Below are 18480 nucleotides of genomic sequence, written 5' to 3' on the forward strand. Positions count from 1 at the left end.
CAGATGGCACACTTACTTTGTGTGAGTTACTTTCTGAATTTTCCAAAATGAAAAGATAATGTGAAAATTCCAAATGAGATTTAAATTTAAGTTGAAGACTTGTTTTCTCTAGGAAATTGCTCTTAGTGCAATAGCAAACAGAATTTTCATTTGATCTGACAAATACAGAAAAAGAAGGGGGATATTAAATCTCCCCAAAATCTTATATGCTGAGTTGTCACTCTGCCTGACTTTCTAAAACTGAGCCTGGCTCATTCTAATTTTCTCTTTCTGTTTCCCCTCACTGTTATGATATATTTTCATTGGTTCTATTTCAGTGCTTTTTTTAGATTTTGATTTGTTTACATGATGACTTTTTTATTATGTTATAAACAGTTATTTATAAGCATATGGTAAATCAATAGATAATAAGCTTAAGAAGAAAAAAACAGAATAGAAGTTGTCTAAGTAAAAACAAGTTCTGATGGAAAAATACATATTTTTTGGTAAGGGATAAAATAAGTCATATACTACCCAAATTCTCCACTCTTATTGAAATGAATCTCATCAAATAGTCAATGTAAGCAATGGAATGTGTTTTCAACTCTGAAAGGAAGCTTAATTTTGCTTTTTCAGGGAAAAAATGGAAGTCTGCTCCATATTAAGAAATGCAAATTAATCTAAGAAATAAAATTCTGTGTGCCAAAGTGACAGTGCATGTATAAGAAACCTTCTCCACATATGTTACTAAAAGTTGTATGTTCTGGGGCGCCTGGGTGGCTCGGTCGGTTAAGCATCCGACTTCGGCTCAGGTCATGATCTCACAGTCCATGAATTCGAGCCCAGCGTCAGGCTCTGTGCTGACCGCTCAGAGCCTGGAGCCTGTTTCAGATTCTGTGTCTCCCTCTCTCTCTGACCCTCCCCCGTTCATGCTCTATCTCTCTCTGTCTCAAAAATAAATAAACGTTAAAAATTAAAAAAAAAAAAAAGTTGTATGTTCGGTATCCAATCTCTCACAATGGTAAGATAAAAGTATGGGAGGAAATACTTTTTACCGTCAAAAGCCTAGTTTATTTATTGAAACAAAATTGTTATGATCAAGTTGAGATAATTGGACTCAACTCAACAGGGAGCAAAACCCTTAAGATAGTTTCTATTCCATACATATTGATTCTTTCAGTGAAATTACTTCCAGGAAACAGGATGCCGAAATATTCAAAATACCATATAGCAGAGGGCCCAGATTTACTACGCTGTGTTTTTCTCTAAAGTACAAAGGAAATGTGAGCTCTTTTCCAAAGTGTCAGAGCGTGTATGTGCCGATGTGGCAGAATGTGCTCACATCCTACCTTTATGTTTCTTTTGTTTCCTAAGTCCTTGCATGCACACAGCAGTAGAGCAGGGTGGTTAGGACCCTAAGCTTCTGAGGGAGATACCTGGGTAAGTTAACTTTCCTAAGGTCACTTCCTCATCCATAAAAATAAGGATAGTAATATAACTTCTTTTGTAGAATGTAATAATAAACTGCTGAGAAACGTCTCTGATCCAGTGAGAACTAAAACAAATCAGCTGTTATTATTCCCATTTGAAATCCATTCTAGGGTGTGGCTTTACTCATGTACTCTGCATAGAACCGAGCATCAATTTGTAAATATATATACTTCAAAAAGATTAAACAAAAAAAGAGGACAAAGAAGGAGATCTAGATAATGCCAATGCCTAGATTCCTTGATTGTAAACTGGCAGCTTAAGAATTTGTGCTGAGATTTTCAGGAGAGAATGGAGAGAATTTATTATATGCTTGGCATCATGCTAAGCACTTTAGTATTATAAGGGATTCCATCTTCCTATTATTCCACCTCAAAATAAGGAGACGAGAGATTTCTAGGGGAAATAACTTTCCCAGAGTCAAATAACCAAGAAGTAGCAGAGCTAGGATTTAAAACTCATGTTCATACTTTTCACTATTACACTACGTTTTGCTCCAGCTTATTAGTATTCAACTGGTTCAAATCAGTGATTCTCAACTGATTTATGTTTTAATTTATTTGAGAAAGGATTGAGCATGCTATATTTTAAAAGCTCCCCAAGTGATTTTAATGTACAGCTAGAGTTTTGAAACATTGATCTAAATAAATGCAGCATCCAACATTAACATCAGAGACCAACATAGTTAAAAAAAAAAAAAAATGTTAGGTCTTCAGAGATTGTTTCCTTATCAGTACTATCCAATGGATAAGATTACGTTATCTTTTTTGTGTGTCATTTGATGTTCTAGTCCTGTTTTCCTCTTTCTTAAATTCTCTTTCCTCTTGACTTTTGTAAGATCACCTACCCACTTTTCTTTCCAATTTCAGGCTAGAGCTTCTCAGTCTTATTAGCAGACATTTTATTTGCCGTTTCTTAAATAGATCTTTTCGTTCTCTTTGTTACTTTATCTGAAAAAGTGTGTATAGTATAGCCAGGGCTTCGGTGAATACAAACTCATGTCTCTGAAATCTGCATCTCCATCCAAGGAATTCTAAACATGCATATCCTACCTCATATTATACATTTCCACTTGCCTGTTTTATTGGCACCTCCTACTATTCCCCAATCCTTCTCTCTCTCCCTTCTTTCTCTTTTTGTTCTTTTTTTTTTTTTTTTTTTTTGTCTACCGCCCACCATAACCAGCCAAATAATGCATTCTTATATTCTGTAATAGGTTGTAAGACCGTCCAGGATTGTGGCCCCACTGAGCACTCATTACAGTCAGACGTGTCTAAATATTCTAACTCCCATCATTTAAAAAATTTTCAGGCTCACCCCATTGCAAAGTTGGAAATTTAGCCATCTTGACTTCTTCCTCCACCTCCCCTTCTCATATAATCAGGAGAGAAAAATCTAAACGCTTATTATGTGGCTGAAAATTCCATAAAAACAGGTTTCAGATTTTGATCAATACTTTGTCTTCAGTAGCAATATTCTTGACACTTAGTAGTTAATTAATAAATATTTATCGAGTAGAATAATCATTGAATTGCTATTAAAAATCTAGTGTTTGACTCGAAGTCAAAGTTCTAGCTCTTCCAAATATGACACTTCCTTAAGCTTTACTAATACTAAGAAAAAAAGAAAAAAGAAAGGAAGGAAGGAAGGAGAGAAAAAAATGAATTGATGGAGCATTTACTACGTAGTCACTATATATAAGATATTATAATATGAATACCCACCTATATTAGATTCCTACAATGCATTACCTCATAGCAACTTATTTTCAGATGAGAATATTGAGACATACTTAGATTAAGCAAGTTGGTCAAGGTTGCAAAGCCAGGAAATGATAGACCTTGAAGTCAGGTCTTCCTGAATCCATAGCCTGGTGTTTTTTTATTTTTGTTTTTGTTTTTTTAGTATTTTTTTTTTTTACCACAAAGAAGGAAGAAGTGAGTCCACCATTATATATCTATTGATATACATGATTATCAGAATCAGTTTTTGAAAGAGGAAGAGCTCATACTGGGCTGAGCTCCTTGCTAGTAGGAATCATCTTGGTCTTCCTGATACTTAGCAGGTGACCCGTGGAAGGGAATCATTGGTCTGTAGGAATAAGTACAGAAAAAGACAGAAGAGAGGAGAAAGGTGGAATTGCACATTTTCTGACACTTTCCTTTTGGAATTACAACTACCTATTTGTATAACTAGTCAAAATGACAGATGTATGATGTTACATTTTATATGTATTTAGACAAATGTGATTCTAGCAGGAGTGCCCACTTGTGTTAACAATCCCAGGTCTTATCACCCAACACAGGATATAGTTTTCATTATTTGGCTGGTTATGGTGGGTAAGAGACAAAAAGAAAGTAGAAAAAAGTAAGAGAGGGGCACCTGGCTGGCTCAGTCAGTTGACCGTCTGACTCTTGATTTCAGCTCAGATCATGATTCCAGGGTCGTTGGATCAAGCCCTGTGTCAGGCTCTACGCTGAGCATGCAGCCTGCTTGAGAGTCTCTCTCTCTCTCTTTCTTTCTGCCCCTCTCCCTCATTCATGTTCTGTCTCTCTCTAAAATGACTTTTTTTAAGTAAGAAAAAGGATGAAGAAAAAAAACTTGGACACAGAGAAATGAACATATAGGTACAAAAAGGTTCTGGGAAACGAACGGATTCGTTCTAACCTGTGTGGAAATCCGTATGCTAAGACTTCAGTCCCACACCAAACTCATACATCCAAATGAAATTATATGGTTTCTCTAAGGCCAATATTTAGAGTTGATGATTAGAGAATGATGTAGCAGTAAGTTTCTATTCTCCATCTCAGGTCTCAAATTTACAAAAAAAAAAAAAAAAAAAGACTTCCCCATACGTATCAGGGAATCACTTCAAATAAAATTGGGAATTGTCAAAAGCTGATGCTTACACACTTAATCCTACTTATTTGATGCCAGAATTGTCATTTTTAAATGCTTACTTGAATCCTTTTTACGAACGAAAAAAAAAAATCTCCAAAACACAAGGAAGGCAAACATTTTATTCTCATTTGATAAGTAAACAAAATCAGGAATAAATATGGCTGACCTGAGATGAGAATACAATTTTCTAAGTTTTCAGTGTCATTGAACACTTACAACAGCCCACAATACCTCTACAATTGCATTAAATGTCATGAATGTAAAACATTATGTGCTGACTGGCCAGAAGATTTCATTCAATAACTGAGTTTCAATACCTATTATGTGAAGTTGATTTTATTGGTTTCTCTGAAGAATAAAAAGCAATATAAGATATGGCTCCTGAACTAAAGGAATGTTCGTATCCCTTTGAAAAGATAAGACATGCACATAATAAAAGCTAAAAACAAGCAAACAAACAAACAAACAAATAAATAAATAAAATACCAGAGTCTTCTATTCAGGACAAGAATGGAGACTATTCTGACTCAAGAAATATTAGAAGATTGTATTGATATTGATCATGGGGGTTGTTATAAATGAGTCAGAAACAACTTCTTTGCCCAGTGATATTTCACAATCCCTTTTGAATTATGGTCTTCCAATTTTAATATGAAACAGAAGGAGGTTTCAGATAGTCTTTCTAAGTTTTTCAGAATTCTTTACCTGGGTCTTTCATCTTTTACTGAGCTCTCTGCATGATAAGTCATTCATATCTGCTCAGCAACATCTCAACAGATGCCAAAAATGCACAGATTCCACATATCAACTAAAGCAGTGATTCCTGAACTTGTTTGAATACAGAAATCACCTGGAGTGCAGATTGCCAAGGTCACCATTAGCCTATTTTGTTGTCTATTGCTGCGTAACGGTATCACCACAAACAACACACATTTGTTATCTCAGTGTTTCTGTCAGTCAGGAATCCATGCACGGGACTTATAGGCAGCAGAAACCTTGTATTTTTAAATATGGCAGATATTTTTGTTTCAAATGGTCTATTCAGTTTTCAGATTCTGTACATTGAAGCAATTATTTGTCTGATCTTTGCAATATCAAAAAAAATCATTACTTGCCAAAGTGAATACTGTAGGTTATAGATTGTGAATGTAAAAAAAATCATTGCAAATTATATTTGGGAAACATGAGTGTTTAGAAACAGAAGTATAGCATGCAGTCAGTATACTAAACAAAGTTAAATTCATCTATTTATGCAGCTTACATCTTGTTTTATACCTTGGATAAGAACATACCAATTGATGACTGGGTTATGGAAACAATCAGTGGTGATCGGCTTACTCATCAAATCATGGATCTCAACCTTGACACTATGTATTACTTTCGAATTCAAGCACGAAATGCAAAAGGAGTTGGGCCCCTGTCTGATCCCATCCTCTTCAGGACTCTGAAAGGTTTGAATCATTTTCTAGTACAGTATAGCCTTTCTTTTTCTGTGGGATTGTTGTAAAATAGTTATGGAGTCTGAGTTAGGAACTGTCTTTGCCATGTCTGTTGGCAGCATGACTACAATGGACATTAAAAATAAATTTAAATGTACATTTTTATGCTGAAAGCCAGCATGTCAAAGAAAGGTCTATTTTGTTATCACATTTTCTGCCATTGGCACAAGGCAGGAATATTTAGCTTGACTTTTTTTTTTCATTTACAATCCTTTTGGAATTTTGTATTGATTTCATGTATAGTGGTTCTATTCAAAATATAATGAAACTTTTTTGCCATTTTATGTAAGGAAGTAAAAATTAAAAAGCACTGAATTATGTGAATGCCATACTACTGCCCTTTTAAATGTTTTCTTTGAGGAACTATTATCCTTATATATAAAAAGAAAAGTTGATATGGCAAGACAGAAAATCTCAAACAAAATGAATGTGTTTATTTTAAGACCTAGGGTAGCAACAAGAAAAAAAAAATCTTACAGTATGATTACTAGAAGAAAACTCCCCATGCTTGCAAGAGTAAAAATAGCTACTCAATTCAAGCATAGTTATATCTTCATAAAGAAAAATGGTAAGGCCCAAGAACAGTGACTACATCAAAATAAACTTCATGTTAGTCCTTACTATTTTAGAACAGTATTATTTTTTCTGGGAGACAAATGGTTTCAAGAGCCTCTGTAATTTAGCAATTGAAAAAAAATGTAATGCTTCATAGCTGATATTTAAAGATGTACATTTAGGTATGATGTGTGTTGTTCTAAAGCCAGGTACTCTCTTTTAAACCTGTGACCACATTATGTCTGTACATGTGGCTGAAAACTTGGTAATACATGATGGAAAACAACTGAAAAATTAGAAACATGAGGATGGTTGACATTTTCACTCAGTTGGTTGACATATTGAAAGAAGAGTCTTAGAATAATTGTATAGTCATTCAATTCCCCTAGGAAAGGTACCCTAATAAATAGTAGACTTTTGAATTCTGGTGAAGGAGCTAGCCTTTCAAAGCTGGACTTGGTAACAGCTAAATCTGAAAGTTTGCCAAGAATACACAAACAAGCATTCAGACTAAGCCTTAGTGACAGTTCTTAGCGACAGAGGAGAAGTTGGGGAGGGAGGGAGGCAGGAGGAAATGAGTTAATCTTCATCTCTCTGGGTTTTTAGGACTTCATGTCTAAATCAGGTTTCACTCCAAATGAGCAACTGAAAGGAAACTGGTTCTTCATTTTGTGGGAGCATGAAATGTAACTAGATACTGTTTCACAAATGCTTCGTCTTTATCTATAGACAAGTGCCAAATTAATTTCATGCTCACATCGTGTGCCAACTAGAGATCTCAGGGAGGCTTTAAGATGATTTAAGGCATCCAAGTGTATTAAACAGCAGAGTGATGAGTGATCACAGGATTTACAGACCCACACTGATAACCATCCTGTAGATTATTTAATGAACTCTGTATCTCATTTGGTACCATTTACCTTAAGTGCCTTAAATTCATCTATGAAATGATGTTCAGAACTGAGAACAGATTCAGGAATTTGTTATAATTGTCCACAAGCATTATTTCTAATATCTTGATTTGAATGTTTAATATTGTCTGTCCTCAATAGGTCATGCTCAATTAATAGTCAATTCAATTTTAAAACAAATCTTGGTCACATAGTAAACTAAGGTTTAGGTGTCTTGATTGCATTCTAAATTATTTAGAAATATGGATCTTGCCTATCTTTATCAATAATTGACATTGTACATGCATGTATCCTACATGTTACAATGACAAATATTCTACATCAAATAAATTACTCATAAGAGATTTAAAGCCACAATGAACCAAATCTATCCTAAAGACATCAAATCATGCTTCTGCTCTCTGATTTAAGATTTTTAGTTTCCAAAGCTGCTTCAAAACATAAGGTCTCTGTTCATCAGAATGTAACTTTGTTTGACAGCAAGAAAGGCTCACATGTTGTCCTGAAGCTGAGAAAGCTCTCAGTAGTCTACTGGGTAACAGGCAAGTGTTTCATTGCAAATCATGCCCCAGGCAGGTGTCTACAAACTTCATTCTTTCATACACAGTCTTTGCAATGAGAGTAGCATTTCCTATGAGAGACTAGAATTTTGTCTTTGGTTTTAGCCACCAGCAAGAGAGGTATAGGAAACTCAATCAGTAATCACTGGTTAATGAAAATGGCATTTATAATTAAAAAGGGATTAAATTATAATACCCTTGTGTACATGCATGTATGTGGTGCATCTGACTGTTTCTTTGGAATGTTAATTAAAAGAACCTTGAACTTGATTCTCTAACCACATAGGACTCTGCAGTTATACCCCTTGCTTCCCCAAATACTCTCCATTAGGGTACCCATACCCTGTTAAACCCTTGGAAGAGGTACAAGATGCATGTCAATCTCTGCCTATCACATGTGTTGTCCTCTCCAGTAAACTAAGCTTCTCCATGTTGGCCTGTCAAGAAATAGGAAGACAGGATGCTTCTTCCAAAACAGACCAAAGTGGGATTCTGTGAAGAGGTGGAGTCACCTACACACAAAAAAGCAGAGTCTTTGGCAATGAAACAGCACTAAAGTATGGTCTATTCTCTGGGCATCCCTAATCATCATACTGAAGTGAGCATCTTTCCCATCTAAGGATATAGAACTGAAAGTTCCATACCAGAATACAAAAAAGTTTTAGTCTACAAATTATTTTTGACAAAATACATGGTTTTCTTGACAAATGACAGGGGCAAATAAAAAGTCAAGACACAAATTATGACACTTTTAAGCCATTATTTGTCTTTAATAAAAGGTAACTATTAGGATATATTTTATCACTGTTGGGAAATACTCTAGTTGATAATTTTTCTTGAGACATTCAAATTTCTCAAGTTATATCCAATCCAAATTACTAAAAGTAAAACAAATCCAGAAGATAAGAATAGGATGACATTGTTGCCCATAACATATATTTACTTGTCACTTGATAAAAATTTCCTTAAACTAGATAATACATATGTAAGAAAGGGGAGAAATGAAGAAAATGAGATGAAATTGGTTTTTTTCCCTTTTATTGATGTTATCCCAAACATATGTCCCCTAAATATGAGATGCTGACTAGGGTAGTGTCTCAAGTGTGTCCTGTTCTGGATGCCAAACTTTCACCCTTTCTGGATTGCGTGGTCACATATGATCCTGACACATCCCTCCTCATTCTTACCAGAGACCTGGTGTGGCACTTCCTACAACATAGTGTCGTGTCTCAAAAACTACATTAGGATCTCGGTAAAAATCCTATCCCTGTCTATAAACTAGATAATGCAGTTGCCTATCGAAAGCACTTTTCATCAACAGTCTCCTAATACTATAATAAAATGTATCCTTAGAGGTTATTAGTCTTTAATGGGAAATTGGAGAGAAAATTAAGAAAAAAATTAAGTTGTGATGATTAGACTAGGAAAGATTAGGTTAGACAACCTGGTGAATTAAAAAAAAATGTTTGTTAAATCTTGAGAAGCTACAATGACATTTATAAAATTTATTTAAAGCTGGTAGAATCTTAATACAGTAAGCACTCTTGTGTGTATACATTTTCCAAAGAGTCATTCAGCGTTCAAAGTCTATTACAGATTAAGATATGTTTCTCGGTCTATCCTTTTTTCATAGAATTTGTCTACATATTAATTTTAAATAAAAGAAAGGAAATTATTTTAAAAGTGATAGAAATTTGTAACTGAGTTTAGGAATTTGTCCTTCTATGATGTGACATTCATAAACCCTATTCATCTGAAAGGGGCTTTTAAGTATTCCATTCTATATATTCTTTTGGTCAATGATTTGTGTACCTTCAGTCAGGAAAGGAAGGGCCACCACTTCTAAGATATTTGCTTTAAGTTATTTTTCAAGTAACGATGATGGAATTGCTGGAGACTGCTAGCTACCCAGAACGTGAGAACTAGGGTGCTTGGGTTATAGGTTGCTGCCCTAGGAACACTATCGTATTTCTCTCTGTGTGAGTTTAACTGAGACATATAAAGAAGCAAACAGCAAGGGTAGTAGCCTACATGTCAAGTTTTAGTACAGTTGAGCTCAATAAACCCAGAAGACTGGAAGCTCAAAGAAACTCCAGGATAGGGGAAATAATTCTAATTGATGGAGACTGACAATGATTGACATTGGTCAAAATGTCACATCACAATTTTATGAAAGTAATGATACCATGGACTTACCTCCTACACAGTTATCTTTTATTAATAGAAAAGAAGCCACCTTAAAAAATGTAGGTATATTTTTAAATTGAAAAAAAAAATCATTTTCAAGAACGGTATTCATAATGTGCCAGAAGTTGTGAGCAGTAGGAGTTTTCTCCACAAGGTCTAAAAACTTATCAAATCATTTAGATTAAAACATATTTATTATATTCTGTTATTTTACTCCATCCATGTGGAAATTAGTTAAGTTCTCTTGTTGAAAAAAAATTGAAGACAAAAAATAGCTTCTTTAGCTTATTTAAAACATATGGGTGATAAGTATTTGGTAATTGCATGCATTTTTTGTATGTATTGTATTTTAATTAAGCTCACATGATAATCATTCTTGAGTTGAGGTGTAGAGGAATAAAACAAATCACATATTTTTAAGAACACGCCTAGCAAAACCAGTGTTTTCATTATTTTCCTCTACTATTTAATAGAAATAATCACATCAACCATGGTTCCTTATCAACTTTATTTCAACAGGGCTTTGGCCTTGATACGAAAACTTGCTAACAAAACTGTTGATTTGAAGTGTCAGCTTTCTTGCTAGGAAGTGTCAATGTCTAATAATATTTCTTTCTCCCCCGCAGTAGAACACCCTGACAAAATGGCTAATGACCAAGGTATGGTGGCTCAATCTGTCATCCTTTCTCTCCTTGAATCAATTCTATCTGTTAGGAATGTCAGTCATTATTTTGTATTCCTTTTATCACCTGGGCCATACACCTGATGAAGCAGACACTGGCGTGATAATTAATCTTGTTAATGAAGTTCTGTTTGGCTGAAGCTGCAGGTCTGTTGGGGAAGATGTAAATTTTCTTGAGAGGAAATTGTTTTGTCTCTATTCTGAAGGACCAATTAAAATGTCAAGCTTCTTTGTATGAAATAAATTTTTAGTCTCTGTCTGCACTTCTGAATAATTCACATTAAGTATAATTAAGCTCAGCATAATTTTCAAGCTGCTCTTACACCCTTTCATGAGCTATGGATTAAAGTTCTGTAGCTCTACAGAGAACAACCATAAATCATGTGAGCTTTTTCTCTACGGTAAGCTTCATTTAATAAATAAAAACAAAGTTAGGACAACTTTCTTAGAGCATTACTATTGTTCTTTTTGAAGTCAGAAAGCTTTCATTCCATGAATCAGATGCTGGTTTGATTCAGAGTATTTTATTCTCCTTCCATTCTTTTGCTAAAAGCTGATTCATGTAGAGAAACAGGCATGGTTTTTACACAAAGGAAAATGGAGATAAATAAGAGTTATCCATCAATTCCCAGGTGGATATGAATTTGCTCTTACCATGATTTTCAGACTGATAAATTAGGCTTCCGTTATTTCTACCCCAAAGGTAATTAGTAGAATTCTAGAGGAGAACAAGAATAGTTTATGTGTTGTACTTTCTTTAGCATGTTATATTCTTTAAAGAAAGGGGGAGTTTAGAAGTTTTTGCAACTGGTTGTCAGTGATGTTAGTATTTGCTGGCTTAGAGTCTACAGTTTGTATATTCTGTGTCTTGCTTTGGATGTCTACTGTCAGCAGAACCTGCGTGCAGGCATCATGTCTCAGAAGGCACCGTCTCGTAAGATTGGAGGAAAACATTCTTTCGACAAGAATGCTTTTTAATGTTTGCGTACTGAGCATCTGAATGTTAACATTAACATAAGATTGTCTACATAGTAGTATTTTATTTCATGATTCGGTCTTCAGGTTTCTCTCTTCTGAGTCTTCCCACCATGCCTCTGCTTCAGAGAACATGGCTCTGGACATCACACACATGGAGGAATAAAAATGAAGCAATATATAAAAATGTCTACCCAGAGTTAACATTTCCATTAATCACCTAAACTTACTTCTGCTTATTTCCACTTAAGATATTTTTGAAAGATCAATATCTACTAAATGGTAATATTTGTAAACTACTAATGATGAACACCGATCAGTTAGCATACATTTACTCAGGTAAATTAAATATTAGTGCTGGCCAGATCCGAAGCTGGAATAATTGATTAGCAGAAGCGGTTTTATAAAATAAATAGGCAGATAATTCCTAATTTTTGAAATTATATTTAGAAAAACAGACAGAAAACACACCAAAATTTTAAAAAAAAATTTAATGTTTATATTTGAGAGAGAGAGAGAACAAGTGGGGGAGGAGCAGAGAGAGAGGGAGATACAGAATCCAAAGCAGGCTTCAGGCTCTGAGCTGTCAGCACAGAGCCTGATGCGGTGCTCAAACTCACGAGCCTAGCCATGAGATATGACCTAAGCCGAAGTTGGACGCTTAACCGGCTGAGCCACCCAGGCGCCCTCCAAAAAATTTTTAAGTAAGTGAACCAGATGAAATCTTACATTGTTAGAAACTTAGGTGATGACATGCCTAAGTTTTCTAATAAATGGATTTTGCTGTTATTTTTCACTTAACTGCTTTGTTTAATATTATTTTTTTAATTTTTTTTAACGTTTATTTGTTTTTGAGACAGAGAGAGACATAGCATGAATGGGGGAGGGTCAGAGAGAGAGGGAGACACAGAATCTGAAACAGGCTCCAGGCTCTGAGCTGTCAGCACAGAGCCCGACGTGGGGCTTGAGCTCATGGATCGCGAGATCATGACCTGAGCCGAAGTCGGACGCTTAACCAACTGAGCCACCCAGGCGCCCCTGTTTAATATTACTGTAAGCTACCAAAAAATATTTTGTAAACTGGTCCTTTTATAAAAGAAAACAGAATAAATGATTCCCCAGTGTCTCTGACTACATACTTTCCATGGATTTTTCTCAGATTGTCATATCAATAATGAAATCAAATCCATTATCAGGGGAAAAAAGGAATTCCCAAGAATTATTGCCAGTGGTTGAGTCTATTAACATATTTGGGCAATTGTTCTTTTTCTTCATCTAATGCTACTTAGAAAGATTCTGCCACATATTATGCTACTTGATGCCTTATTCAATCACAGCTGGTATAGAGTTGTTCAGACTGTTCTAAATTTTACATCAAACTCAAATCACTTGTAAAATTGAGAGGAACTGACAGCATATGATTTAGTGGTTATAAATAAGATCTTTAAATTCTTACAAAGAAAGCATATGAAATTTACTGGCCATCAAAATTTCTTTGTAAACAAAATTAGTCTTCTGAGTCCATGACCACATAGAAGAAAAATAACCAAGGTTGAAGATTCTTCAAAGATTGATGAAAGTAAGAGGAGAAAGCTGTTCTGAATCTTCCCACTCTCAGCACAAAGCACATCAGTTTAATATGTTTTATTGTGCCCACTGTCAGACCCACTTGTTCCTTCCCATAGTGAAGTGATGCCACAGTAACATCTATGGCAGGAGCTGAATTTCTGTTGAGAGGAAATTCAACACCTTGGGTCAGAGTTAACCTTACAAACATGAATCCTAAATGGAAAAGCATGGGGTCAAATTTGACTTATGAGAGAGAGAGTAAGAAAAGTTTTGATTTAGTTTAATGAAATATCTTTGCAGACTTCTGTCACAGTTACTTTTTCTTGGAGTCTAATGTACGCCTTGCAGTGCATAAATGTGAAAACAAAAATTCAGTTATTTATTTGAATCAGCTGTGATTTGAGGAAAATATTTTCTTCTGAGTAATAGCAGTAGTTTGAAAATTAAATTTCAATTTACAATTTACATGGAACTCTTTTTTTTTAGCTTGTGTAGTTATAAAATGATTATACCTAGCATTTTCTTATCCCTCTAATCTAAGCCTACTCTGTAATTCCCCGTTTTTGCAGCCCCTTATCTCTTATTACACATCCTAATTTTTTCCTCTAGTCTCTGCCAAGCACAAGTGGCCAATAAGTTTGAAGGTAATCATGAGATTTTACAGATTAACCACAGAGTTTAATATTTAGGAAGGTCAGGTAGGATAGGGAAATTCTATGGGCTATGTGAAGTGAGTGCAGAGGGCATAGAAATGCTGTGATTTATTTTTTCCTTTTTTTATATTTCATATTTTTGTAAGAACCCTGTGAATGTGTTTGTGTGTATATGGACCATTGTGAGGGTAAAACGAACTCTCGTGAGGCTCTACCACCAGTCACTGTTCTGAGAATTTTCATTTAACCCTCCCTGCAATACTGTGAGATACAACTATTGTTCCCACTTTAGCAAGAAGAAGCTGAATCTCAGAGCTTAAGTGCTCGCCCATAGACACACAGCTAGTAAGTAGCAAGGCCATGATTCAAACCCTGTTCTTAACCACAGAGTATGTTCATCCTGCATATGTATATATTCACAACCCCACACCATGTGTTCAACATATGTCAATAAGGTTGCTGTATCTAAAATTTGTGTATGGATATCTCGCCAATATCAGCCTCCCTTTCCCCATCTCTGTGAATAGTCCACAAAGAACAAAGCATAAAGCAGCTTTCAGTCTGGGGTCATCTTGTTAGTGGGATGTCACAGCACTAACTATGTGATACTGACAGTCCTTTATCTCAGGAAACACAGGGATGGTACTAATTCCACCGTCTTAGTCAGCTCAGGCTGCTAATACCAAATGCAACAGACTGGGTGGATTAAACAACACAAATCTGTTTCACACAGTTCTGGAGGTTGGAAGTCCCAGATCAAGGTCCGGCAGTTTGGTTTCTGGTGAGAGCTCTCTTCCTGGCTTACAGACAGGTGCCTGCTTGCCATGTCCTCTCAGGGCAGAGGGAGGGCCAGCTCTCTCCTGTCTCTTCCCAACAGAACAACAACGCCCTACCCTTGTGACCTCATTTAGCCTTAGTTGCTTCCATAAAGGTTAACGTTGGATGTTAGGAATTCAGCATATGAATCTGGGGCACAGGGGTGGGGGGCACAATGAACTTCACAGCATCCACTTTCAAAAAGAAAGCTGTTCTTCCACTCCCACAGATTATCTCCCCAGTTTTTCAGAGGAGGAGGCAGAAGGCAGTTGTGGGCAGTATTGGGCAGACACATTTCTCTCTGTCTCCCAGAGTGTAGCCTGTCCACTATAGGCTATTGCTCTGTGTATGAAAAATTTGGCTCTTTGATTTTCTATAATGAGCTTAAACCATTTAGAGCTTCTCCTGGAAACATTTATAAAAGCCTCTGCTTGGGGTTGCAATGGAGGGTAGCTGTAACTATAAAATATGACCAATTCTCAGAAGCGATTATCAGATCAAACTTCTAATCTTAAAGGGTTGTTTTTACATCCTCATATTTGTTTAACCCCCAAATATTGTTCTCCACCTTGAGGTGTCTATGTGTAAAAAGTGATCATTCTTAGCATGACTACAAATGCTTACAATGTCATGTGTGTTTCCCTGTCTGCCCGTTGGGGCATTTTGAGGTGCTAGGGCCATGTCACAGTACATTAAAGAGAGTAGGACTCTTCATGAAATGATCTGTGTCATTGCTGAGATGAATCAGGAAGAAAATGCTTGCTTTGAGCACTCTCAAGTGTCTTTTCACTCTCCGTAGCCTGCAGAGAGGTGATCTAAAACACCACATCTACAAAGGAGGCGGAAATTCATAGGCCAGTTTATAGATCCAGGTGCTGAGTACTGCCCTCCCACCAGGAGGGAGAATTATTCTCCTCTGAATTGTGGTAATGGCAGATAAAGCTCTGGCTTTCCCATCAGCACTTAGTGTGTGCTCCAAGAATGGGATCAGATACCTCAAATTCTAGTACCATCTTGCCACTGTGACCTCCTGTGTGACTTTGGGCATGTGACTGACATCTCTCAGCATCCTCACCTGCGAAATGATGACTTTAGCCCAAATTATCTTTTATTTTCTTTCATGATTTCAGATGATGGAACTTAAAGATTGGTATTGGGATAAAATACCCAAGCATAGCATCTTCACACAGTGTACCACTTCACATTCTTCTAAATTCACATTTAGAAGAATGATTGATGCCAGTAGGTATCTGTGCACTGTCCATGTACTATCATATTTTATCCTCATAACATTCCAGATGTAGAAAATGAGACACCGAGATGCTAAAACTTGCCTGAAAACACTCACAGTAGGTAAGTGGTTAGGCTAAGATATATACCCAGGTTAACTAAATCTAGAGTCTCTGCTCTTAACCACTGTATCATTTCTGGAAATGCAGTGCATTAATTGGTTCCTACTCTGTTATCCAAAAAGTGAAGCCTAAATGGCATCACCATACATTCACCTAGTTGAAAGTTCTTTGTCTTTCCTCAGTAGGGTATTCAGGCAAAGTACTTAACACTACACCTGCCATTTTACACCTCAGTAGGTTTAATATCATGAATAAACAGAACATTAATTGTTTCCAATTTCAAGGAAGTAGGGTTTTCAAGGCAGTCTAGTCAAGCTTGGAATTTAGTTAATGTAATCCAGACTTTGCAGGGTTTGGATTACAGCAGCCAGGGTGCCGTTTAAAAAATTGAAGCCTTTAGCACCTTTTGATGGGAGCTATTTAATTGAAAATTATAACCTCTTTTTACCTTATTATTGTGTGTAGTTTCAACTACTTTATTATTCAATTGCTTGCTACACCCTCTTGAAAGAGCTATTCTCACCTGTGCTTTTCTCAGGTCCAAATTTTGCAATTCTAGAAATTATGATTCTGGTGTAAAAGTAGGGGTGAGAAATGAGTAGTGAGCTTTTGATAAAGTGTTGAGGTGCTTCTCATGTTCCCAGCAAGCAGTCAAGTAGCTGCCTAAAAACCTCTCAAGAGCTTTTATGTTTCAGTAGGTAACTCCAAAAGAAAACACATACTCAGTACTCTTAAGAATTGATGTGATTCATGGCATAATTCTAAGTTTCTCAGACCCAAAAGATAGACCTGTTTGTTAACAACCCCTCAAAACGATTTCTTAAACAAGTTCTTCTTTGCTATAGACAGTAGCCAAATACCAGGCTCCTGGCTTTATTTTTTGCCCACTTCTGTTAGTCCTGGACTCTGCCTCCTCAATTCTCTTCCCAAAACTCAGATGGCTCACTGATGCTTATGAAATAAAGTCAGTTCTTTGACATCCAGACTCTGGCTGCCTGACACCAGCTTCCCTTTTCTAGCTTCACAACTAGTACATCCCTCCACATATGCCACAGCCAATTAGCAAAAATGCACAAATCACTCTGGGAAAGGTGCATTTTTCCAACTCTGTTTGCTAACTGGTACCATCCTCTTACCTTTAGCAAGACTTGCTCCTTTCTGTAGCGAGTCAGGTCCTCATCCTTTTTCTTTTTTTTTTTTTTTAAGCAAAGGAATTTAGGTTTATTAGGTATCTTTTCATACTTGATAGTTATTGTCCATTGAAAGATTTTTTTTTAATTTTATTTTTAAATTTACATCCAAATTAGTTAGCATATAGTGCAACAATGATTTCAGGAGTAGATTCCTTAATACCCCTTACCCATTTAGCCCATCCCCCCCCACACCTCCTCCAGTAACCTTCTGTTTGTTCTCCATATTTATGAATGTCTTATGCTTTGTCCCCCTCTCTGTTTTTATATTATTTTTGCTTCCCTTCGCTTATGTTCATCTGTTTTGTCTCTTAAAGTCCTCATATGAGTGAAGTCATATGACATTTGTCTTTCTCTGACTAATTTCACTTAGCCTAATACCCTCCAGTTCCATCCACATAGTTGCAAATGGCAAGGTTTCACTCTTTTTGATTGTCGAGTAATACTCCATTGTATATATATACCACATCTTTATCCATTCATCCGTCAGTGGACATTTGAGTTCTTTCCATACTTTGGCTATTCTTGATAGCACTGCTATAAACATTGGGGTGCATGTACCCCTTCAAAACAGCACACCTGTATCCCTTGGATAAATACCTAGTAGTGCAATTGCTGGGTCTTAGGGTAGTTCTATTTTTAGTTTTTTGAGGAACTTCCATACTGTTTTCCAGAGTGGCTGCACCAGCTTGCATTCCCACCAACGATGCAAAAGAGATCCTCTTTCTCTGCATCCTCGCCAACATCTGTCATTGCCTGAGTTGTTCATGTTAGCCATTCTGACAGGTGTAAGGTCGTGTCTCATGGTGGTTTTGATTTGTATTTCCCTGATGAGTGATGTTGAGCATTTTTTCATGTGTCAGTTTGCCATCTGGATGTCTTCTTTGGAGAAGGGTCTAATCATGTCTTTTGCCCATTTCTTCCCTGGATTATCTGTTTTGTGGGTGTTGAGTTTGATAAGTTCTTTACAGATTTTGAATACTAACCCTTTATCTGCTATATCATTTGCAAATATTTTCTCCCATTGTCTGTTGCCTTTTAGTTTTGCTGATTGTTTCCTTTGCTGTGCAGAAGCTTTTTATTTTGATGAGGTCCTAGTAGTTCATTTTTGCTTTTGTTTCCCTTGCCTCCAGAGATGTGTTGAGTAAGAAGTTGTTGCAGCC

General features: G+C 36.2%; 1 protein-coding gene across 1 annotated transcript in view; it reads left to right on the plus strand.

The window, feature by feature from the left end:
- The window catches only part of DCC (DCC netrin 1 receptor), a 631926-nt gene that overhangs the window by 520638 nt on the left and 92808 nt on the right, over window positions 1–18480 (plus strand). Inside the window, exons 21-22 of the mRNA XM_042961575.1 lie at window positions 5625–5819; window positions 10707–10739. Coding sequence (XP_042817509.1) covers window positions 5625–5819; window positions 10707–10739 — 228 coding nt within the window. The remainder of the gene's footprint in view (window positions 1–5624; window positions 5820–10706; window positions 10740–18480) is intronic.

This window comes from Panthera tigris, chromosome D3 (assembly GCF_018350195.1).
Source record: "Panthera tigris isolate Pti1 chromosome D3, P.tigris_Pti1_mat1.1, whole genome shotgun sequence".
NCBI classification, from domain to species: domain Eukaryota; kingdom Metazoa; phylum Chordata; class Mammalia; order Carnivora; family Felidae; genus Panthera; species Panthera tigris.